General features: G+C 44.4%; 1 protein-coding gene across 3 annotated transcripts in view; it reads right to left on the reverse strand.

The window, feature by feature from the left end:
* Positions 1-1,778: 1,778 nt before the first annotated feature.
* Positions 1,779-25,540, reverse strand: part of ARHGAP29 (Rho GTPase activating protein 29) — a 163,258-nt gene continuing 139,496 nt past the window's right edge. For 2 of the 3 annotated variants that reach the window (XM_075322354.1, XM_075322356.1), the window contains 12 exons: positions 17,468-17,658; positions 17,134-17,300; positions 16,918-17,043; positions 16,739-16,837; positions 15,101-15,264; positions 14,688-14,876; positions 11,378-11,515; positions 10,711-10,940; positions 10,155-10,428; positions 9,955-10,066; positions 7,243-7,329; positions 1,779-3,207 (listed from right to left, as the gene is read on the reverse strand). In XM_075322354.1, coding sequence (XP_075178469.1) covers positions 2,324-3,207; positions 7,243-7,329; positions 9,955-10,066; positions 10,155-10,428; positions 10,711-10,940; positions 11,378-11,515; positions 14,688-14,876; positions 15,101-15,264; positions 16,739-16,837; positions 16,918-17,043; positions 17,134-17,300; positions 17,468-17,658 — 2,661 coding nt within the window. In that variant the 3' untranslated portion in view covers positions 1,779-2,323. The remainder of the gene's footprint in view (positions 3,208-7,242; positions 7,330-9,954; positions 10,067-10,154; positions 10,429-10,710; positions 10,941-11,377; positions 11,516-14,687; positions 14,877-15,100; positions 15,265-16,738; positions 16,838-16,917; positions 17,044-17,133; positions 17,301-17,467; positions 17,659-25,540) is intronic. The other variant, XM_075322355.1, reaches the window with a different exon arrangement.

Below are 25,540 nucleotides of genomic sequence, written 5' to 3' on the forward strand. Positions count from 1 at the left end.
CAAAAACAGAAAGATTCTTCTGCCTATTGGGGGAAAGGGTCCCTTTTGATTGGGACTATGTTATTCACAGTATTGCGCAATTACCATGGCTCTCTAGAAAGAAATTACGATACGAACACTCCACTACAAAAGAGGGGTCAAGTATCAGCTTTGTGTTTGACACCAGTGGTGATGTCGAATAGTGGATCCTCTTGTCTTTGATCCTTTTATGTCTGGCTGACAAGTAAATTGTAGGCAAAGAGAAACAAAACGGATGTATTGAATCCTTCGATATAAGATATGAAGTAGCTCTAGAACCTGCCACTGACAGATAATAAAATTCACCAAAATGATTTCCTTTACCAATAGAAAATGAATAAAACATTAGCTAACTGAACACATACTCATATGGGGGATTTCACCCCTATATAAAGCCTACCTTTACTGTATAAATTTGTCCCTTTACTGAGCAAAAACCTCTTTATTCCCATATGTCAATTAGGGTACTCGAGGCACCCTTGACTTGACTAAACGTCTTCAGTTCACCGTTCGGTCACATGAATTTGGATACCCCGGTCTCCCTAATGTAGTAATGGGCAGTGCTCGCGTGCTCAGAGCTGGCACCATCTTAGGGTGAAGATCGTGACTATCTCTCTGGTGGTTGACAGTGCTGGTTTGCCCAGTAGAAAACTGGTTTCAGTGTTCACCCACTTTTGGGGAGCCGAGATTCGGGCATGTATGCATACAACTTTTCTCTCTGCTGCAGCGGCCCACTACATTGTGCAGCGTACGGCCGCAGCAGAGAGGAGAAAGTGGTGTGGGCACGCTTCAAACTAGGAACTCCCGACAGTGAGTGAGCGCAGGCACCAACTTACTCTTGAGATGGGGCTGGTCCTGGACAAGCCTGCACAGTCAATCAACAGAGAGCTAGGCGGAGTATCCAAATTCTGAGGGTGGAAAGTTTGCGAACACTACTCCCTAATGAAGTAATGGGCAGTGCTGGCATCCTCAGAGCTGGCACCATCTTAAGGTAAGGATCGCAACTACCTCTCTGGTGGTTGACAGTGCTGGTTTGCCCAGTAGAAAGATGGTTCTAATGTTCACCCACTTTTGGGGAGCCAAGCTTCGGGCGTGTATACATACAGCTCTTCTCTTTGCTGCAGTGGCCCACTACATTGTGCAGCGTGCGGCCGCAGCAGAAAGGAGAAAGTGGTGTGGGCATGCTTCAAACTAGGAACTCCGGACAGTGAGTGAGCGCAGGCACCAACTTTCTCTTCAGATAGGGCTGTTCCTGGACAAGCCTGCACAGTCAATCAACAGAGACCTAGGTGGAGTATCCAAATTCTGAGGGTGGAAAGTTTGTGAACACTGCTTGGCCACGCTAAGGGTGCACAGATCATCTTACGTAGTATATAGGAATAAAGGTAAAGGTATTATTTTTATAGCGGCTAAGTCCCCTATATGTTCTAGGTATAAGCTGTATTTTGGGACTTGCTTTAGAGGAAACTGAATACCACATTAATGGACGCACATTGTAACTTGTTGTCGAGGCTGTTCATGCAGGGACTGAAGAGGGCGAGGATGACCATACTAATCAAATGAGGAATAAATACCAGGGAATTACTACATAAAAAGGAAATGATGCTACATTTAATGTGCCTACACGGGTGTAAAATCTTCAGCATCTAACGTATCCCCGAGGGGACTATTTGCAGAATTCTTCAAAAATTGACGGAATTCCAGGCGCAACAATCTCCTTAACCCTTTGTATGCAGACATCTTTTTCCCCACTTGTGGGGGAAAAAAAATACATTTTAAGTGCATCTTTTCTGTAAATATAACATTAAAGTGACAACACAGAAACAGTCAACGGATGAAACCGGAGTAAAATTATAAAAAAATACAAAAAACAAAACCCCAAAAACATACAGGTACGATAAACAGGTACACCTTCCGGGCTTTGTATAAATCTATACAGGAGTACATTTTAATTGCACAGATTACATGCTTTCCTTCAGCAAATGTTGCTGCGGTCATAAGAAATGCAATATTATTTTTTCAGCTATTAAACAAATTTACATGAAAACAGTTTGATCCATAAATGAATACTGTTTCTTGGTATAAATAAGCATTGACTTTAACATATTCCACTAAGTGCATCTTATAAAAACACTTCTGTTTGTTTTTTTTCATAATACATACAAAAAAAAAATTGTTCTGTATAGAAAAGCACTTGTGTTTGTTTTTTATTTTCCAGTTAAAAAGTTTTTATAAAAATAATTCTGAAAATGGCACGTTGGTCTCCTCCGGGCGAGAGGGGGAAGACGACCCTGCAGCCCTAATGTTACACAAAATGTGCCTCTCTGTGTTCCAGTTCCTGTACGCGTTTTGGCCTTAGTCTTGGAAATGTTGGCTTCACATCCGACTGAGGACTATCCTCAAGTGTGGCTTTTTCTGAGTTTTTGACTTGACCTTGAAAGTCAATTGCCACATCAGAGTCTCCGATAAGATTCACATTGTTGTTATTCATCTGACATTGCGCCTTTACCAAACTTGAAGATGAAGCTTCGCTTGGAGATGTCTCTTCGCTTGGCTTGGTTTTGTAAGAAGGTGGCTTGTAAAAAGTTCCAGGTGGTGGCTGCAAAGTTCTCGGAGCCCTGTACATGGACAGCAGACTGGTTTCTGCAGAGTTGCTATCTACGGTGATGGGCTTGAGTTGAGTAGCAGATGGTATTTTTGGCAGTGTGGCACTTATACAGGTAGCGCTTGAGGGCAAACTGGTCGGCCCACCATCGTGCGCTCTTATCTCCTGTGGCACATTGGTCATAATCATTGCAGTCCTTGGCGTTATGTCATACTGTTTGTACTGCTTATCCCATGGTTTACGATAAGTCTGGGAGTCATAACATGAAAGTCTGTGGCAAGAATTGATCGTAGGTAGAGGTTTGTTATCTGAGACCTCTTCAATAATAGGACTTTTGCCAAGTTTATCGGAGGTGGTGACGCCTACATTCCTGGAATTCTCGTTCAACACAGAAGGAGGAAGAAGTCGATCCACGGGCAAACTTACAGGGCGAACCACTGGTTTTAACCGAGGAGCTCTCAGAGGAACTTTGGGGATTTGCCTATAAGACTTTACAGGAACAGAGACGTTTGTCTTTGAATGGTCTTCTGAGCTGCTCTTTCCAACAGCAACGTCACCGTCTGAGAAGGTGTCCATGGAGCAATCTAGGAGAGGACATTAAGTATTATAGAGGGCGTTTGTAAACCATGCACTTTATATGCACATCACTTCTAAGTCATAAAGAGGCTTATTTACTGTAAGTAAAACCCATCAAACCTGTAAGCAAATGCAGCCATAAATACAGGAAGCCGAAATGATAGACAAAAGAAAGATTCAAAGACAACCCTATAGGACACCGTAAACTTTAGCTTTCCCTGGAGCTTTCTCATTAGGCCAAATGAGCCCCAACCCCCAAAATGTTTTAAAAAATTTAAGAAAAAAATTCCCACGTGATTCTACTAAAAATCGATTTGGGAAGTAGGCAATTTTATAAAAAAATATCATCTCCCTTCTGCCAACATAGAAAATATATTTTGAAAAAATAGTCACTTTTTTTATTTAATTGGGGAAAACGTTGAATGAGAAGGGGTTGTTCTGGTAGTGGACAATGCCTTTTAACTTTTCAATCCCTCTGTGTGGTGAATGAGACGAGCATCAGTTTGTAATCAATGTCTATCCGTAATGTCAAAAAGTCGTTCAGAAGTGGCAGAGTTTGTCATTGTGTGCCCTACCAATGATTACTGTGATCATGACAGGTTATTTTACCAGTGTGAAAAGTCTACAAAAAATTGGTTTTGTTTTTTTCTGAGATGGTTTGCTACTTTAAAATTCCTTAAATAGTAACTACACTCCCCCCCCACCCCCCCAAATCAATGGAATAAGTGAAGAAACTATAAAAAAAAAAAAAATACCTTTCCCCATATATTAGTTACGTCTCACCAACAAAAATCATGCAATCGCAAAAACTGCTCAAATCTGTCTACAGCTCTGTATTCAGTTAGGAATCCAATTAGATCTGCTGCCTATAGAAGTCTATGAAGAGAGAATCAGCTGGAAGAGGACAGGACCAGAGAGATGGAGAGAAACTGCTAGAGCTCTTACACTTTAGAGTGAAAAATTGCTAAAAAATACAGGATACAAGTCATATAATGTCCAGAGTGTTATTCTTCATGTACACACACACACACCTTACTCTGAAAGGTCAGCTGAGGGTGCAGATACACTTTATCATTAGGTCACAATAATAATTCTACCAGGAAAATCAGGTGATTTCTAATGGGTGCTTGTGGTTCTTAATATGTGGTTTATCAGTGACCCACATCTATAATGGATGTATATGGCTTTGTCAAAACAAGGAAATGGACCCTAAAATACCGTGCAGACTGCGCATAATTATACTTTTCTCAGCAGTTTTACATAACCTTTTTGAAGGAGGAAACAAAACTTATAAAAACTTCATAACCACATTTCCAGTATTACTTGCTTTTATACTAATAAACTTTATTTCATAGGATAAGTGACAAGTTCTGATTGACAAGGTCTGACTATCGCTACGGTTCTCCTCATCATGGTTATGCAGAGTGGAGTGTTGGGCTTGGGAGACCCCCGTTTTCGTAATTGGTGGGTGTATCAATGATGAGACACATACACCTGCACGTGTCTAGCCCATATGTTCAGAGACATACACCCCACATGTACCATGTGTAACAAACATGTCCAAAATGAAGGCCTTAAAGTGAACCTGTCAAGTACAATATGCACCCATAAACCTGAGCAGTTCTGAGTACATATTGCTAATCCCTGCCTAACCGTCCCTGTATACACTAGCATAGATAAAGAGATCTTTAGAAAAAGTATTTCTAAAGATCGTTCCTTATACGCTAAAGAACACAGGGACTAGTCGCAAGTGCGTGAGTTCCTTTGGCTAGCCGGCCCACATAGCATGTTAGCATGTTAGTACGCGCACAGGGGCGTGCTAACGAAAGTGCAGCGACGCCGCACATACCTCAGTCTTGGAGGCGGCTGGCGGAGGATGGATGCGCACTGCGCATGATCCAGAGTCTCCGGGACTGCCAATCATGCGCACTAAATTGATGCAGAGTGTGTGCGTCCCGGCTTCAGTGAGGTACAGTGTGCATGTCCAGAAGCCCCGGGGATTCCAGATCATACGCAGTGCCTCCATCAAGACTGAGGTATGTGCGGCGTCACTGCATATTCATTAGCAGGGGCGTGCTAACATACTAAGGGGGCAGACTAGCCAAGGGAACCAATGCCCTTGCGACTAGTCTCTGGCCTAATTAGCATATAAGAAAGGATCTTTAGAAATACTTTTTCTAAAGATCTCTTTATCTATGCTACTAGCTAGATACGGGGACAACTAGGCAGGTATTAGCAATATGCACCCAGAACTGCTCATGGTACTGGGTGCATATTACACCTGACAGGTTCAATTTAATGGGGTTTTTCCATAAACAAAGTTTACTTCAAAGTTGGTTTTAACCGATATATCTTGTACTAATAATATTTTTTACAATTTGTTGTGTTTAAAAAAAAAAAAAGTTCCTGTGCTGAGATAACCTTATATACTGTATATGCCCCTGCTATGTACTGTGTAATGGCAGTGTCTGACCGTACAGGGACATCATTATTTATTATTGTTAGAGTGCAATTTATTCCATTGCGCTTTACATGTGAAAGGGGTGTACATAGTAGGGACAAGTACAATAATCATAAACAATACAAGGCACAGACTGGTACAGGAGGAGAGAGAGGTCCCTGCCCGCGAGGGCTCACAGTCTACAAGGGATGGGTGAGGGTACAGTAGGTGAGGGTGGAGGTGGAAATGGTCTGCTCATAACACATCTACTGGGCCAGGGAGGACGCAAAAGAGAGTATACTGACAGTACAATATGTTATCACAGTTCATTCTTTTTGTGAGGTAAAACATTTCCCTGCCTGTTTTTAAAAAATATTTTACGTCAAAGTAATTTGCAATCCCGTGCTGTAATGTCTTTATATTCTTTTGCGTTCTACTCGGCCCAGTAGCTGTGGTATGATCACACCATGTCCCTGTATGGTCAGTCACGGCCATTACACAGCACATAGGAGGACCACATACAGTATATAAGATCTCAGCACAGGAACATTATTTTTAATCCCACCCAATTGTGAAAAAATATTATTATTCAAAGATCAAGTTATTACAATTAATTTTAATGTAAACCTTTGTTAGTAGGAAATCCCCTTTAAATGGAATCTGCCAACAGGTTTTTGCTATCCCACCCTGATTCCAGCAATGTGTCTCTTACTGGGCTGCTTGCTGTAGTTTTAATAAAATCTCTGTTATCTCTACTGCAGATCAAGCAGTTCTCTGAATGCTGAGCTCTGTATAACCCCACCCACACCAGTGATTGGCAGATTTCAAGTACAGAAAGCTACCAATCAGTTGTGTGGGTGGGTTGGGCTACCCCTGGCAGCAGGTTTACTAGTCCTCTAATGATAAAATCTCTGTTTTATCAGCTGGACATTATCCCTGCTAAAACATGCAGCCCAGTAAGTGAAATGGCTTGAATCAGGGTCTCTGGCTCTATATGACATTCTCAGATTTGATGACTAAAATCTTAAGACAGATTCTCTATAAAGACATTGGGCCTGATAATCAATGCTTTCACATTGGAATTTTGGGATAAAAGCTTTGAAAAGTTGCAAAATTTAAACGCAACTCGGAGTTACGCGGAAATGTTGATACTGTTTGTGTTTTGACGCCACTTTCTCCAATGTCTAACAAAATGGGTGGAGCTGGGGTGGGACGCCACACCTAGCCCAAGTCATGACAAGATGTGTTGCTCCAGATGTCAAATCTCACATCAGTATCTGACTGGCGTGATATTTCCCGCATACCGCACTAAGGCGCAAGCCACTCGTTGGACGCCCCAGATTCATGGAGAGTCGAGCACCTCTTCATAAATCAGGAGTGTCTGACTCCAGCGCGGCCCGTCCTCTAAAGCAGCATTAACAACGCCACTTTTAATTACCTGGGCCCATTATGTAGAGCGCTGCAGTGGTCTGCTTAAAACACAATGCCACTCATGGACACTTCAAGCAAAAGCTCAGGGTAGATTTAGGGTGAAACGCCAACTCAAAAGTGTATGTGTTATTTACTACCATAGTTGTGACATTACATGAGGCTGGAAACCCACCTTGCTCATCTGACCCATGCAATGTAAAGACGGGACTGACGGCCTCTGAGGAATCTCGTCTCTCTTCAGATTCACTTAGGTTATTTTCTGTAAAATGCAAATTAAGAACAAATGCATGAATTGGATCACTGAACAAATTTCAAAGTATAAATATATCTGTATAACACTGGAATCAATACTGAGTATACGGTAATGAGGAGCGCAAGAAACCTCGCAATACAGATCTCTCATAACCGTTTTGCTATGGGCTACTAAACCCTTAGAAATATGAAACTTACGGTCACGGACGAAAGGGCTGGTACCCTTGAAATTGTTACAGAAAATATAGCATTTATCCTAGAAACTTATTGCAATTACATGTTTTTATACACGTTTATTTCCTTTGTGTGTAGTGGAACACCACAAAAAAGGAACATTGGTCATAATTTCACACAAAACCCCCAAAAATTGGCCGGACAAAATTGTTGGCACTTCCAAAATTGTAGGTTAACAATTATGTTTCAAGCATGCGATGCATGTTTAAACTCACTTGTGTAAAGTAACAGGTGTGGGCAATATGAAAATCACACCTGAAACCAGATAAAAAGGGGAGAGGTTGACTCAATCTTTGCATTTTGTGTCTTTGGTGCCACACTAACCATGGAGAACAGAAAGATGAGAAGAGAACTGTCTAAGGACTAAAATTGTTGAAAAATATCAACAATCTCTAGACTGTGTACACTTTGTACACATTGCGGAACATAAATCAAGAAGTTTACAACCCATGGAACTGTAGATAATCTCCCTGGATGTAGACAGCAGATAAAAACCTGATGAAAGGTTGCAACACATGATAGTCTGGATGGTGGATAAGGCCGTCACAATCAAGGTCTAAAAAAATTCAAGCTGTCCTGCAGGATCCCAATACATCAGTGTCAGCACACACTATCCATCGACATTTGATTGAAATGAAATGCTATGTTAGGAGAGCCAGGAGGACCCCACTGCTGACATAGAAAAAGCTAGACCGAAGTTTGCCAAAATGTATGTAAGCCAATACCCTTCTGGGAAAGGGTCTTGTAGACAGAAGAGACCAAGAGAGCTTTTAGGTACAGGACATCATTTATACAGTTTGCCGAAAATGGAATGAGGCCTACCAGGAAAAGAACACCGTACCTACAGCCAAGTGTGGTGGAGGTTTAAAGATGTTTTGGGGTTGTATTGCTGCCACCAGCACTGGATGCCTTGACAGTGTGCAAGGCATCGAAAAATCTGAAGATTACCAAAAGAATCTTGGGTTGCAATGTAGTGCCCAGTGTTAGAAAGCTGGGTTTGTGTCCAAGGTCATGATCTTACAGCAGGACAATGACTACAAACATTCTTCAAGAAACCCCCAGAAATTGATGGAAACAAAGCGGTGGAGAGGTCTGAAGTTTCAGCAATCAGTCCGGATCTAAATCCCATTGAACACGTGTGGAGCGATCTTAAAACTGCTGTTGGGAGAAGACACCTTCAAATATGAGAGACCTGAAGCAGTTTACAAAAGAAGAATGGTCCAAAATTCCAGTTGAGAGGTGTAAGAAGTTTGCTGATGGCTATAGGAAGCGACTGATTGCAGTTATTTATTCTTAAGGGTGTGCAACCAAATATGAAGTTGAGTGTGCCAACAATTTTGTTCGGCACATGTTTGGAATTGTGTGTGAAATTATGTCCACGTTGCCCTTTTTTTCCCCTCTGATTTTTTGAGTTGCTCCAATACACAACACGGAAGTAAACATGTGTATAACAAAACGTGTGTAATTTCAATAATTTTCTGGTAGTAATACTTAATTTTCTGGAACAATTTCAAGGGTGCCAACACTTTTGACCATGACTGTATGACATACCATACCATACTGTTAAATGAAGATTCTTGGTACGCACTGTAAAATCTGTTTCTCGCAGTCTTCACTAAGTGATACAGGAACTATGAGGGCAGCAGACTAACCTATGGTTCCTATGTCCTCCAATGAAGAGACCAAAAACAGATTAATTAAAAGAGATTGTCTCAACACAACGCTTCAGGAGTGCGCTGCTCCTCTGCCTCTTGGCTTCCTGCTTCCCATGGGGCGGTCTGCTCCTGATGACTGACAGTTCAGACTAGCGGCATTGCTAATCTGCTGGTCAGGACTGTGTGCTTTCTAATGCTGTAAGCAGAGACAACTTAGCCCCCGCCACACTGAAGAAGTAAAGGGAACTAATTCTGGTCGGGACAAGCAAGCCAAGCAACGAGCAGTAAACACAAGTAGAAAAGTGAAAATCCTTCTGTTCTTAGAAAAAGTATTTTTAATAGGAAGTAAATTACAAAGTTACTGGTTTTTACAATTTTTAATAATTTATAATGTTTTGACATTCTCATTAATTCTAAAGTGAAATTAGTCCAAGCAGCCAGTAGTATTATAAAAAAAACACACAAAAAAATAAAATATATGACACACACACATTATATATATATATATATATATATATATGATATAGATATATATAGTTCTTTTCCGTCTTTCTCTTACAGCTGGGTACATCATTGAAAAGTATGTTTTATTTATTTTTGGTTATAATTTTTGAAGAAACGTTCCTGTCTTTTTGGAAGTTTTAAAGTTAGAAACAAAACTAAGATTTGTTTTTTTAAATTGCGTTAATAAAATAAAAACTGGCTGCTATAGGCATCAAAGATAATGCTGAAGCTTGGCTTACCATTCTCCTCCACAATATCCATACTGTGGCTTCGGATTTCCCTCTCCTCTACACCTTTAAATTCTAATGATGTTTCATCGAGGGAGCTGGCGCGTTTTGACAGAAGAACATTCTAAGAAGCCAAGAACATTGCACAAGATCAATCTCATTCCAGTTAATGTTCTGAGGGTTGCAGAAATAAGAACAGCCATGAGACCTACCTCATTCCCCACTGGCAGTGACTGGGACTTTCGGATGTGCTGTGGTTCCCTATCCTCAGCCTTATCCACCGGGTTAATCATCTGGCGGGACACATCAAATATCTTATCGTAGTGTGAAATCAGAAGCTCCACTATGCGGGCCTGATATGGATAATCCACCAGAGAGGAAAGGGAGATGGTAGCATCGGTTTGACGTGGTCTAAGGAGGGTGGGGCCGAATATTATTCCTAGATTGCTAGCAGTCATTTTATTTTCTTCCACTTCTTCTGTGACCCTGCAATTAATAAATGGCACCACAGTTGTAATTGTAAAGGAGCAAGAAGAATAAATCATGTAAGACAGCAAGCACACAATGAGTGGCAGGTATTGTGCACATGTTCTAGTGTAAAGGATAGGACCGATGCAGGACAAGTGATGGTCGGGTAAAGGAGCTGGCATGTAGACAAAACGTCATTGGACCCTGCTCTAATTGAACTGGGCAAGATTACCCCTTTAAATACATTATAGCGGATCCACTTCTACTAATCACGGCTGTATCGCTCTCTTCTATATTTACCTATGAAGATGTCCTACTAAGAACTGTAACGTGTTGTAGTGCGGCAGAGGCAGTTGTTTCAGCAAATCTCGGATCTTAATGACGACTCTGTTCAGCTCCACTCCGGACGGTTGTCTCTTCAATGGAGGACTGCTTGCTTTTGAGTCAACTTCATCTGTGGCACGTTGACTCTCTTTGGCCAATCCAATCAACTCATTGTAAAGACGAAATAAGATCAAAGGCTCTGGCAGCTGAAGAATAACAGAATAAAGGGGATTCACTAGGCGATAATATACAAGAAGTGACCAAATAGTTTAAAGTCTGTAAAAAAATATCATGAAAAGGCTCTGAACAAATCTAATTAAGTGTCAAGAGAACAAATGTCAATCACACGAGTTTGTAGACATACATCGGTAGTCAGTGTGAGTTGTACTAGTGGCCTGCGAACCACATCCTACCAGTTAGCATCACTATCATCCCATCTGTTTAGTAGGATCAGCGTTCCTGGTTTGTCGTGCTGCAACAATAATATTGGACTGTCCTACTAATCAGAAGAGGCTACGTTGGTGCCAGCAGGTAGGTCGAAGTGGGCAGGTTCAGCGGTTAGGGACATCAAACGTGTCCGCTGGACCAGGGCTCGACAAACCTTTTTTATTTGCTCAATTCTAGCCAATCCCACATGCCATACCTGTCGGAGGTAGAGCTTGAGGACATTGCTGATGTCGTGCGCGTACAGATCTGACAATTCCACCAAGTCTTTTCCATTTTCAAATGCCTGGCACAGTTTCTCAACCCTGGACTTTGCTCCATTCACACGATAGATGCCCTGAAAGTCATAACATTATACCCCATAAAGCAAACTGGATGAAAATAGCAAAAAAACATTGGATAGTTAATAATATCCTCAACTCCCCACTAGGATCTATGTTTTACTGTTAAGAACTTACAAAAATGGTTGGCAAAAGGTTTCCCAAGTACGAAGTATAAAATAGCGAAAGAGCAAAATTGTGAAAATACAGAGCAATGAGGTAAAAACTGCTGTATCCAAGGGTGGCCATTAACGAGAAGATGTCCTTATATCACTGACCCTATATCCATGGATTTGACCTCCAGATACCTATAGACTTATAACATCTTACCATTGGTACATGGTCTTTTACTTTTCTATTGCGCCTGCACCCGGATTGCACAAAGGGTCCAATATAAATATATTCTCACACTGGACATTGAATTGTTGCCATTATCTTGCGTGTTTAACATTTTTCGTGTGTATGGGAGCCTATGGCAACATTCAGTGCATGTACATGGAGTTTTTTGGGAGCCAATGCCGAACATGTTCACATAAAGTGAAGGAAATAATAAAATGAAGGGGAAAAATACAACCTTATAAATGAATACTGGCAGCACCAGAGGCGCAGAATTATTAGGGATACCTAGTACACTTAACTGAATTTGTGAAAATGTTAGCGCGCACCTGACAGCTAAGGAACAAAGACTCTGACTAGAGACTATACAATGCTATATATTTGGTAAAACCCCTATACATGTTATTTCCTATAAGCAGAATATATGGTAAGTCATTGAAAACTGGGGTCCAACAGTTGGGATCCCTAAAAATCCTGATAATGTGGCACTGCAGAATGGAGTGGAGGTCAAGCATACACAACTCCACTCCATTCATTCATTCTCCATGGTACTGTCAGAAATTGCAGAGAACAGTACACTGTCATCTCCAGCAGTCCTGTACAAAGTGAATAGTGCAGACGCGTGCAAGCTTGACCTCCACTCCATTCTGCAGAGCACCATTATCACGATTAGTGGGGTCCAAGCTGTCAGACCCCCAGGGATCTATAAATTATCCCTTTTTCCTATCAAGAAGGGATAACCTATATACTTGGTACAACTAGAGTTAAGCGAGTATCAAACTATTCGTACTCACTATACTCATAATGAGTACTGTCAATGGGGAAAAACTTGCAAAGTAACGAGTAACCCGAATTTTGCATTATTCGCTACTCGCACGAATAATACGGCATTCGAGTTACTCGTTACTTTGGGAGTATTCCTCATTGTCTTGCATTGCACACGCTATTCGGAACGAATATGCGAGCATAAGACAGTACTCGTTAGGAGTATAGCAAGTGTCGCGGGCAGAGGGGACGCGCTCGCCACGCTCAGGTCCGGGGCTTCTGCTGCTGCTGCTCGGTGGCTCGAGCGGTGGGCTGGACCCGGGGACTCGAGCAGCGCTCCTCACCAGTGAGTGAAAAGGGATGGTTTGTTTGGGAAGAGAGTTTGTGACGGCTCCCACGGGACATGGTGATGATGGCACCACCGCTGCTGGTGACAGGGATCCCGGGAGAGATGGTAGGGATCAGCGAGGATGTTGTCCCCTCCGTGGGTAGGGGTTGGTGATCCCGGGGCCCGGTGGAGGCTGGATGGCTGGGGTGCAGGGACAGCGCAGCGCGGTGCCGGACGGCACTGGTGTACTCACTCAGACAATCAATGACAGAGTCTCTGGTAAACCAAAACGGCCGGATGGACGGGTCCCGCAGCCGGCTGCAGTGTTGTTGTGCTCTCCCCGAACGGCTGATGGTGGCTGTCTTTCCCTGCACCTGTTAGAATGTTCTGACTCCTGTGGTTGCCCACCGGTAGTCCGCTTCCCGGCGTATAGGTGCCGTAGGAGCCCGTTTTGTCCGCAGGCACTGGCCCTTGAATCTGTAGTCTGTGGCAGTGGCTGTATATCCTCACGGTGTGGACTGTTGCCTTCTGTCGGGTCTTGGTTGTTGGGAAACCCCTGGGTTCCTGTCACACTCGGATTTGACTATTGTCGGCGGCTCCAAGCCTGGTTGGGGTCCGATGGCCCTGCCTGTGTGCTTAGCTTCACTCCGCTACCCGGTTCGGTACCAGTGGGCCACCGCCCAACCCCGGTCCTACGGCTCTGCAGAGTTCCACTAACTCCTGCAGACGGACACCACCGTCTGCCAACCTTGCTGTCAGTGTCTGGGCACCGACCCAGACACTTGCAGTTCGTGTCCTCCTACTTTCACCTCCAAACTATCTAGACAGAAAATCAAAAATCAAATCTTTATTTTTATATAGCGCTAACATATTCCGCAGCGCTTTACATACATCAGGACCACTGTCCCCCATTGGGGCTCACAATCTAAAGTCCCTATCTGTATGTCTTTGGAGTGTGGGAGGAAACCGGAGTACCCGGAGGAAACCCACGCAAACACGGGGAGAACATACAAACTCCTTGCAGATGGTGTCCTTGGTGGGATTTGAACCCAGGACCCCAGCGCTGCAAGACTGCAGTGCTAACCACTGAGCCACCATGCCGTCTAGACAGAACTAGACTCACTGCTTTTTCCCGCCTCCAGGCCTGTGAACTCCTTGGTGGGTGGGGCCAATCGCCTGGCTCCGCCCCACCTGGTGTGGACATCAGACCCTGGAGGGAGGCAACAAGGGTTTTTGGTCAACTGTTGTAACTGTCTAGAGTGGGGGGTGTGTATGTTGTTATGTATGTGACTACCTGGCTAGTCCAGGGCGTCACACAAGCACGAATAGTTAGGTACACCCTAAGTAAACTACCAGCAAAACGTAGGTTAACTATCTACGGTAAGTATCAAGAATACAGATTTTGTTCTGCAGCAGACTTCTAAATGTCTAAAGCAGAAACCAATTCTCCATTCCCCATGTCATCGGTGTGTGAATAGATCTAACCTTTCCTACTGCCAACCTGCTATGAGTGACACGAGATAACAATCTTTGAAATATAATAAAAAAAATTGCACAACACCCAAAAGAGTAACACAAACCCTCCCCCCCTAAAGTTATTGAGCCAAGAGGAAAACTAAAGAGACGGCCGTATCTGAAACCTTCTCGATATCCAAGACCTCTGGAGATCGGTGCAGTCTACGTGATTTATTGTGCAACCAAAACCTGGCACCACAAAGGTAAATAGTGACGTTCCACTGCGGGTGCATTTTAACCCTTACCTTTATAGATAGTGCTCTGCTCTCAATTTCGGAGGTACACTTCTTGATAATGAAAGGAATGCCATCAGGAGTGTTCTTAGCGGCCTGAGTAAATTCTACTCCAAAGAGATGAAGTCTTCCATGAAGCTTTTTGTGTCCGCACTGAATGGCTAATGTTTCCAGGCACTTCTTATGGCAAGCAAGAGAACACTGCAATAAAGAAACACTTTAAATGGACTGTTGTCCCTTTATGCAAAGGCTTATAATGACAATTGTGTAATCATTGACTTAAATCTAGGGTGAAAATTAGTCCTGGGTGGGACGGGAAATGCAGAAAACCCACACAAAGCCATGCACAAGAGGAGCAATGTCCCATAGCCTTGTATTTTTTTTCTCTTTCTGGTGCCAAAACCTGAATTACTAGCCCGGCTTACCTCCTCACACTCAGCCCCATGAAACACCACTAGGCTGTCACACTCTCGGCACTTGGAGGGGGCTCTTAGTTTGCGGAGCTTGTGTGTCTGGGCTGCTTTGGACATGATGGTATTGCGGAAGGGTCCTGGGGAGTTGGCAATCTCAGAAACAAGATCATTCAAGCCTACAAAGGAAAAACGAGAAAGTCTTAAAAAGTCTTAAGTTACTGGAAGCAGCTTGTAAATTTGTGTCATTGATTCGGAACTATACCCTAATGCCTTTTGGGTCAAGAATACATTTTATAATCATCATTTGAGGGGGCTTTCTTAGAATCATTTAACTCCCAGCAGCTGGATAAGGAAAAAATGTGTAATCCATTCGACTGCCACCAATTTCTGGAAAGAGTCTGAAGGCGTTGTTGTTTCTAGGTGTAGTTGCAATTGCCAAAGTGCTGTACGCCGCAATTTCCAGCTTTACTATGGACAATAAATGGAGTATCAGGGTGCATGTGGGCCGAGGCCACTTCACTTAATTGCCACCACAGCTAGGAATAAGAGGGACTCGGGACCCTCGTGGTAGATAACAATGGGGTCCTAGTGATCCTGAGGATTTGTGGGGAAAAACCCTTGAAAAGCTTTTCATATAAGCTCCATTGGTAGTAAAATGGTCCAATGCCAAGTCTCTTGCTGCCGCTCCCAGTGTCTTATTGTCTACAGCGCTGACTTCAAGATGACTGACAAAGCTCTAAGCGGCTTGTAGCATAAACATCAGCAGAGCTCAGTGGTTGGCTGCGGTGCACGTCAGCGCTGAAGACAGTAACAAACACCCAAAAAAAAAAAAAAAAAAAAGGTGGAAACTCGGCGCTGGACCCGGGTAGGGTGAGTAAAGCACAGGTTATTTTTGTAATAACACAGCTTATAGAAAAAAAAAAAAAAAGAGAACAATACTCTTAGAACTAGGCAAACACCTGCTAGCCTCTCATTTCAATGAATCTAGAATAAAGATCATTCGTGATGAGCGAGCACTACCTATTCTAAGATACTTGTAACAAGCAGTTAATGCTTTGATGGGCATGACTCGAGTACCCGAGTATAATGGAAAGCAATGGGGGATTCAAGCATTTTTCCAAGAAACCTTCATAAAAAAATGTTCAAGTCTTCCATTGACTGCCATTATACTAAGGTACTCAAATCGCTCCCCTCTGAGCATCCAACTGCTCATTACAAGTATCGAACATGGTAGTGCCCGCTCAGCACTAGTTATGAGTACAGAGCATCCGAGCATGGTAGTGATCGCTTATCACTAATTACTAGTACCGAGCATAGTAGTGCCCACTCATCACTAGTTATGAGTACCGAGCACCCAAGCATGGTAGTGCTCACTCATCACTAGTACCAGTACCGAGCGCCCGAGTATGGTAGTGTTCGCTCATCACTAGTAACGAGCGCCCGAGCATGGTAGTGCTAGCTCATCACTAGTTACCAGTACAGAGCACCCGAGCATGGTAGTGTTCGCTCATCACTAGTAACGAGCGCCCGAGCATAGTAGTGCTAGCTCACTAGTTATGAGTACCCAGCACCCGAGCATGGTAGTGCTCGCTCATCACCTAACAGCATGATTATTATCTCTACTATTTTACCAACTGCAGGTATAATTACCATTATCTGAAGGAGAGGGCGGCTCTCTCTCATCCAGATCATCAGCTGATGACATGGTTCCTGTGGATGGCGTTCTAGGAAGGCGTCTTTTAAAGTCTCCTGAAACACAAGAACACCTTAGATGTAGGTTCCCTTTTTATCCAGGTAGTTGTTTATAAGCTACTAATACGGAAATGTACCTGGACTGGCTGATGGCGAGTCCATAGAACGGGACTCACTACTGCCCCCTGCGCTCTCAGAATCGCTGCACATGCCTCCGCTCTGGTTGCCCGTAGACCACGACCTGAACGGTGGACCTCTGATCGCTGCAAGATTATTAAATGAGCAGAACAGTCAGACTCCGCAAATCACAAGAGGGCAAGATGATGTATCGAGGCATTAATTAGACTTCCTACCCTGAATATCGGTGCTGCTACTAGATCTCTTCTGTCCAATTTTCCGAGATCGGTTATAGAGCGGACTGCCGATATCTTCAGGAGACTGAGCTGGATATTCAGCAGAGCCTTGGGATAGGTTTCCATGTGATGCACGGGTACTGTTCTCTTCTCCCTTTGACATTAGCCTGAATAAAGTTTCAAAAAACCCAAAAACATAAAATAAGAAATGTCACAAAAAGATTAAACATCCAGACCAAAACAACAACACGCTGTGCTCTGCAATTATTCCCCCCCAAGAGGAGATGATGGGTGCCAGTACACACAGTAGTGCCCCGTATTATCATGTACTCACCGCCCAATCTGTGCATGCGAGGCATCACAAGACCCAACTTCAATGCCACAGTCATCTTTGGGCAGGTTCTTCACAAACTCTGAATACTGCTGGCCGGGCTCGTAACGCTTGCCATTCTCGCACAGGGTCTGGCAGTTGACGGGCAGCGATACCACCTGGGCATGCTGCATCTGGAATAAATTCACTGTTGCCTGTACACAAAATGATTAACAAATTAGAGAGGTTACTAAACATAATAAAGCACCCTAATCCATGAAACACTAGAATATATATAAAAAAGACGTTTCTTCCACTCTATCTACAACTCCGCACCCCTGAAAGCGGTCATTGGCAACGGTCACTTCTCTTACCAAAATGATCAGTGATCAATAAGGGCACACAAGCTATTTTATGACTCTTCGTTAATAAAATCCATCCAGGATGAATAAGATCAAGATATTCTTTACGGCTTTATTAGAATAGTCTATTACTATATGTACTTAAATGTTGAAATTAGGTTTACTCTTTCAACCAATGTGTATGAAAATATAAAAAAAAAAAAACAAAAAAAAAAAAAAAAACTTTGTAAGGCCCTGTGCGCACTAGAAAAATAAATTTGACTCAAGAAATTTCTTAAGAGTGAAATATTAGCGCACTGCGTTCAAAAAACACACCAATAACGCATGGATAGTCCCTGCGTTATGTTACCATTATCTATGCCAAAAAACGCAGGTACCTGCAGAAAAGAAGTGACATGCTCATTCTTTTTCTCAAGAAATTCTGCAGAAGGAATGTTTTTGAGAAAAAAAACGCAGTGTGCGCACAGTTACTTTTTTTTTCTTTCCATAGGTTTTGCTGGGGAATGTCTGCAGAAAAGTTACAGCCATTTTCTCAAGAAATTTCTGCAGTAAAAACGCGGGTAAAAACGCAGTGTGCACAGGGCCTAATATATTTTATCAGACAAACCAGCTTTTTTTTCTCGCTCCTCCTGGATTGATTTTTTTTACTCTCACTTAAATGGGAAAAAAAAAAATCTGTATTTAGTTAAGACAAATTTTCTATTTACTCCGATAGAATCTTATAAGCACCAACTGTCATATCCTATGTAGAGGGGAGGAGTTGGAGGAGGGCACAGACATTCTGCTGCAAGTTCTCCTAAAACGGCAGTTATTTTTTTTCATCATAGTTTCAAAGTGTAACTGTCATTTCAGGAGAACTTGCAGCAGAATGTCTGTGCCCTCCTCTAGTGCCTCCCCTCTACATAGAATCTTATAAACACTAACTGTCATAACCCATGTAGAAGCTAGAGGAGGGCACAGACATTCTACTGCAAGTTCTCATGAAATGACAGTTACACTTTACCTTTTTTTTTCATCATAGTTTCAAAGTATAAGTGCCATTTCTGGAGAACTTGAAGCAGAATGTCTGGGTCGGCCTCTATCTCGTCCCCCTCCATAAACTCTTAGCAGTAACTGTAATCTCTTATCTCAACAATGGGACATGCTATCTTGACCAAATAGAGATTTTATACCTGACTTGAGAGTGAATTATTAGTCTAGGAGGAGAAATAAGTGGATTTCTCTGATAAGATATATTACAAAAGTTACTTATTTTTGCACGGTGGCTCAGTGGTTAGCACTGCAGTCTTGCAGCGCTGGAGTCCTGGGTTCAAATCCCACCAAGGACATCATCTGCAAGGAGTTTGTATGTTCTCCCCGTGTTTGCGTGGGTTTCCTCCGGGATCTCCGGTTTCCTCCCACACTCCAAAGACATACTGATAGGGACTCTAGATTGTGAGCCCCAATGGGGACAGTGTTGCCATTGTATGTAAAGCTATGTGTGTGGAATTAATAGCGCTAAATAAATTAATAAATATATTAGTATTGATTTATGGAAAAAAAAAAATTAAAATCAAGAATGATAACAGTTACTCTAATTTTATAATATAATGCTGGATTTTAACCAAAGGCTTACACCATTCTTCAAAATGTACCCCACTACAGAGACTACCCCACACTGATCATCCATATCCATTACATACAATGCAGTAACATCTTTGATATCACAGAGCCTTCTTACTATTTGCGCACAGGGGGCTGCATTATTTAGACACAACCTGTCGTCTGCCCAAAGTACTGAACTTTGAAGCACTTCCATATTAAGGGAAAGGCACTCAAGGATTAAAAGATTGTCAACCCCGGTAAGAAAAGGCTCATTCAGCGAAATAATTAACTTATTACAAGTGAGAACACTGGTTCAACAGTCACAGCTCGGGCGCACACAGGCCAGATTTGTTGTACAAGGCCCTTCACTATGGCAGGAGAGGCGAGGACAATGTCCTAAGATACCAGAAGTGAAGGGCTTTATTACGCTGGACGGCTTTCAAAAGGAAAGAGCTACTTTTTATTCCAACTTGGGGTGACCGGGAATCATCTTTTTAGACCAAAACACGTTTTCATCTTCCCACAGTAAGAGATGAAATAGGCAAGATCAGAATGGTTGTCCGTCTTCAAAGGATGGGAATGTCCTTTACTACAAGGTTGGGCTCATCTTGGGATTATTAAGGGGGAACAAAAAGGTTTATGGCAAAAAGCCTTTTCAGGATATATACCCCAGGAGAGGCTTTCCGCACCCGCGCCATCTAACCTGCTGAAAGATCTGGCAAAACTACAAAGCTGCACAAGTCATTGAAATGCCCGACTCAACGTAAAGCGCTTCCGAACGGGCTCTCAAAAGCATTCACTCCAGAGTCCAGAGTTTCATACCAATAATACATATGCCTGTGTTTACCAGGCAAAAACAAAAGGATCTCAAATTATCGCGATACACCATAATCAGGAGAGCCCCAAAAAAAGTTTTAATAGATATGGTGTGAGTTAGGTACTAAACCCGTTCCACACATGGGAGATGCTGGCTGTTTTACACAGTCGGCATTGTACCTCTGACATCATTGTCAGTAACTACCGTTAAAGGGAATCTGTCAGCAGGTTTTTGCTATGTCATCTGAGAGCAGCAGAATGTAGACAAAGAGGCCCTGAGTTCAACACTAATCACTTAGATTAGTGGCAGCAGCCGTTCTGACACAGTGAAAAATTTTAGATTTTGCTTGTAGTAGAGCTCTAAGAGCTGCCCCAGCCCACACCAGGTTTTCAGTGTACATTTCCATAGACAAAAACTGCTAATCACCGGTAATCACAGTGAAGGGGCGTGGGATGGAGTCGGACTAGAGCTCACAAGCAGCTGAGACCCACTAATGATAAAAATAACAGGCTTAAGCTAACATTGCAAAAAAGAAGGGAATTTTGTTTACTTACCGTAAATTCCTTTTCTTCTAGCTCCAATTGGGAGACCCAGACAATTGGGTGTATAGCTATTGCCTCTGGAGGCCACACAAAGTATTACACTTAAAAGTGTAAGGCCCCTCCCCTTCTGGCTATACACCCCCAGTGGGATCACTGGCTCACCAGTTTTAGTGCCAAAGCAAGAAGGAGGAAAGCCAATAACTGATTTAAAGACCAAGTCAATCCGAGGAAACATCGGAGAACTGAACCATACCACATGAACAACATGTGTACCCGAAAAAACAGAAAAACCCCGAGAAAACAGGGCGGGTGCTGGGTCTCCCAATTGGAGCTAGAAGAAAAGGAATTTACGGTAAGTAAACAAAATTCCCTTCTTCTTTGTCGCTCCATTGGGAGACCCAGACAATTGGGATGTCCAAAAGCAATCCCTGGGTGGGTAAAAGAATACCTCATGATAGGGCCGTCAAACGGCCCTCTCCTACAGGTGGCCAACCGCCGCCTGAATGACTTATCTACCTAGGCTGGCGTCTGCCGAAGCGTAGGTATGCATCTGATAATGCTTGGTAAAAGTAAGTAGACTCGACCAGGTGGGTGCCTGACACACCTGCTGAGCCGTAGCCTGGTGCCGTAATGCCCAGGATGCACCCACGGCTCTGGTAGAATGGGCCTTCGGCCTTGAGAGAACCAGAAGCCCAGTAGAACTGTAGGTTTCAAGAATTGGTGCCTCGAGCCCCCGAGCAAGGGTGGATCTGGAAGCTTGCGCCTGTTTACGCCGACCAGCGACAAGGACAAAGAGTGCATCCGGGTGGCGCAGGAGCGCCATGCGGAAAGTAGAACCTGCGTGCTCTCACCAGAACCAACAGATGCAAATCTTTCTGAAATTGATGGACTGGACGAGGACACAAAGAAGGTGAGGTGATATCCTGATTGATATGAAAATGGGATACCACCTTAGGGAGAAATTCCGGAACCGGACGCAGAACTACCCTGTCCTGGTGAAGGACCAGGAAGGGAGTTTGTATGAGAGCGTTGCTAGCTCGGAAACTCTCCTAAGAGACGAGACCGTTACTAGAAGGCCACTTCCCGTGAAAAACGGGAAGGGAGACATCCTTCAAAGGCTCGAAAGGCGGCATCTGGAGAGCAATTAGAACCTTGTTCAGATCTCAGGGCTCTAACGGCCGCTTGTACGGAGTGCTGAGAAGACAAACTCCCCGTAGGAACGTGCGTACCTGAGGAAGTCGTCGTTTCTGAAAAAATACAGATAGCGCTGAAACTTGTCCCTAAAGGGAACTGAGCGACAACCCATTTTCCTACCTAGATTGCAGGAAGGAAGGAAACATAGACGATGCAACCGGCCAGGGAGAAACACCCCGCGCCGAGCACCGAGATAAGAACATCTTCCACGTCCTGTGGTCAATCTTGGCGGACGTTGGTATGCTAGCCTGTCTCATGGTGGCAACCACGTCCTGAGGTAATCCTGAGGACACTAGGTTCCAAGACTCAATGCCACACCATCCGGTTGAGGGCCGTAGAATCCAAATGGAAGAATGGCCCTTGAGACAGCCAGTCTGATTGGTCTGGTAGTGCCCCCGGTTAGCCTACCGTGAGGCACCACAAAACCGAGTACCACACATCCTCGGCCAATTTGTAGCGACGAGGATGGTGCGGCCGCAGTCGGTCTTGATCTAGCGCAGTACTCTGGGCAACAATGCCAGAGGTGGCACCTAAGGTAGCTGGAACTGCGACCAATGCTGAACTAAGGCGTTTGCCGCCAGAGCTCGATGATTGTGAAACCGTGCCATGAAGCTGGCACATTGTTGTTGTGCCGTGACGCCATTAGATCGACGTCCGGCCTCTGTCAGCGGCGCCAGATCTCCTGAAACCCGTCCGGGTGAGGAGACCATACTCTTTCGGCCACACCTCAGCGACTTAGGAAGTCAGCTTCCTAGTTTCCACACTTGGGATGAATTGTGGATATGGTGGATGCCGTGTCTTCCACCCACATCAGAACCTGCCGGACTTCCTGGAAGGCTTGCCGGTTGCGCGTTCTTCCTTGGTGGTTGATGTATGCCACCGCTGTGGAGCTGTCCGACTGAAGTCGGATATGCTTGCTTTTCAGCCGCTGTTGGAAGGATTGTAGGGCAAGATACACTGCTCTGTGTTCAAGAACATTGATCTGAAGAGTGGACTCTTGCTGAGTCCACGTACCCTGAGCGCTGTAGTGGAGAAAAACTGCTCCCCACCCTGATAGACTCGCGTCTGTCGTAACTATCGCCCAGACGGGGATAGGAAGGACCTTCTTTTTGACCAAGAGGTGAGAAGAAGCCACCACCGTAGAGATTCCTTGGCCGCCTGAGAAGAACGACGACTCTGTTGAGGGACGTCGACTCCTCGTCCCATTGGCGGAGAATGTCCCATTGTAGTGGACGCAGTAAAACTGCGCGAAAGGAACTGCCTCCATTGCTACCATCTTACGTAGGAAGTGCATGAGGCGTGTCAATGTGTGCGACTGGTTCTTAAAGAAGAGCTTGCAGCCCGTAGTGAATGCTGTTTGTCTAGCGGCAGCTTCACTATCGCTGAGAGAGTAAGAAACTCTATGCCTAGATATGTTATCGATAGGGTCGGGGTCGGATCTGACTTTAAAAAGTTGATGATCCACCCAAAACTCTAGAGAGTCTCCAGCGCAACGTTCGGGCAGTGTTGGCATGTTTCCTAAGAGAGTGCCTTGACAAGTAGATCGTCTAAATACGGGACCACAGAGTGACCCTGAGAGTGCAGGACTGTGACTACTGCTGCCCTGACCTTGGCGAAGACCAGTTGGACTGTCGCTAGCCGGAAGGTAGAGCTACGAACAGAGGGTGTTCGTCTCCTATAACGAAGCGTAGAAACGCTAGTGCTCTGGATCAATCGGCACGTGTGGATAAGCATCCTTGATGCCTAATGATGCTAGGAAATATCCTTGGGACCTTGAGCGATGACATGGCGGAGGGATTCCATCCGGAACCGCCTGGTGTCCACGAGCTTGCTGAGCATTTTTAGATCCAGAACGGGACGGAACGGCCCGTTGTTATAGGTACCGCAAAGAATTTGGGGTAAAAACCGTGACCTTGTTCCTGAAGAGGAACGGGGGTCATCACTCTTTCTGCCTATAGAGTGCACCCTGTTTGCAGAAGAGCAGCGGCCCGGCCGGGAGGTGGAGCAATTCTGAAGAATCGAGTTGGAGGACGAGAAGTGAGCTCTATCCTGTACCCGTGAGACAGAATGTCTCACACTCAATGGTCATTGACCTATGGCAGCTAAATATCGCCAAGGCGGGAGAGCCTGCTACGGACCGAGGCCGCAAGTCATGAGGAAGCCGCCTTGGAAGCGGGTTTTCCGACTGTCGCTTTTTTGGGCGAGACTGAGCCCGCTAAGAATCTTAGCTCCTCTGATCCTTTTGAGTCCACCTTGGACGAGGAAAAATGGGACCTGCCCGAGCCTCGAAAAGGCCGAAAACCCCGACTGCCTCTAGCTCTGTTGGGGTTTGTTGTGTCCGGGCTGAGGAAAGGATGAATCCTTACCCCTGGACTGTTTGATGGTTACATCCAACGCTCACCAAACAGTCGGTCAGCAGAAAAAGGCAACTGGTTAGGCAACCTTTTTTGGAAGCAGAATCTGCCTTCCATTCACTTAACGAGCAGACCAGGCTCTGCTTAAAAACACGGAGTAGCGGAGGCTACCGCCGCACGGTTCGCAGAGTCCAGGACAACCTGAATCGCGTAAGAAACAAATGCAGACATTTGAGAGGTTAAGGATGCCACCTGCGGCACAGATGTACGTGTAACCGTGTCAATCTGTGTAAGACAAGCTGAAATAGCTTGGAGTGCCCCAAGGGAGAGAATGCCGGAGCAACGGTGCGCCGACAGCCTCATAGATGGCTTTCGACCAGAGATCCATCTGTCTGTCAGTGGCATCTTTGAGTTTGCAGTTCCATCTCCCACTGCAACTATGGATCTAGCTACAAGCCTGGAGATTGGAGGATGCCGCTCTGGACATTGGGTCCAGTCCTTGACCAAGTCAGGGGACAGGGATAGCGTGTATCCTAAGCCGTTTGGAGAAGCGCATATCTGGATAAGCGTGGTGTTCCTGGACTGCCTCTCTGTCAGAAAAATACGTGAAGCTGACTCCTCCACTGGAGGAGTTGTGAGAAATAACCCACATTCTATAGATGGACGCTATAAGATTATTTACTATGGCGTCACAATCAGGTGTATCCAGATTGAGAGCGGTCTCAGGATCAGAATCCTGAGCCGCTACTTCCGCCTCATTACACAGCGAGTCCTTCTGTTAGGACCCTGATGAAACCGAGGCCGCTCATAGCGAGCCCACTTAGGCTGTCTGGGACTGACGTCCGTGCAGAGCCGTGACTCTGGGATGCGTGTGACATTCCCGGAGCTGTTAGTTATTCACACTGAGGGGGGCCATGGATCAATGATTCAACAGTGCCCATATTGTGAGAGACATGTCCGGACTGCTAGGCTTCTAGTATCATAGCCATAGTCTCAGAAAAACTGTCAGTAAATACTGCAGACACCGTCCTCATCCCCTGGCCATTAGTGCATACAATGGGAGTCTATGTACCTGCCGGCCGTATAGCCGTACATGCTGTACCAGCTGTATAGAAAAACATGTGGTTCTGCACCTTTGTTTTACACAGAGAATATGCTGATAACTCCTCCGCATAATCCAGGAGGGTATATACAACGTGCGACCAAACAGTGCAATGTATATAGTACAAGCATATCTATAAGTG

This window comes from Anomaloglossus baeobatrachus, chromosome 8, assembly GCF_048569485.1.
Source record: "Anomaloglossus baeobatrachus isolate aAnoBae1 chromosome 8, aAnoBae1.hap1, whole genome shotgun sequence".
Classification (NCBI taxonomy): domain Eukaryota; kingdom Metazoa; phylum Chordata; class Amphibia; order Anura; family Aromobatidae; genus Anomaloglossus; species Anomaloglossus baeobatrachus.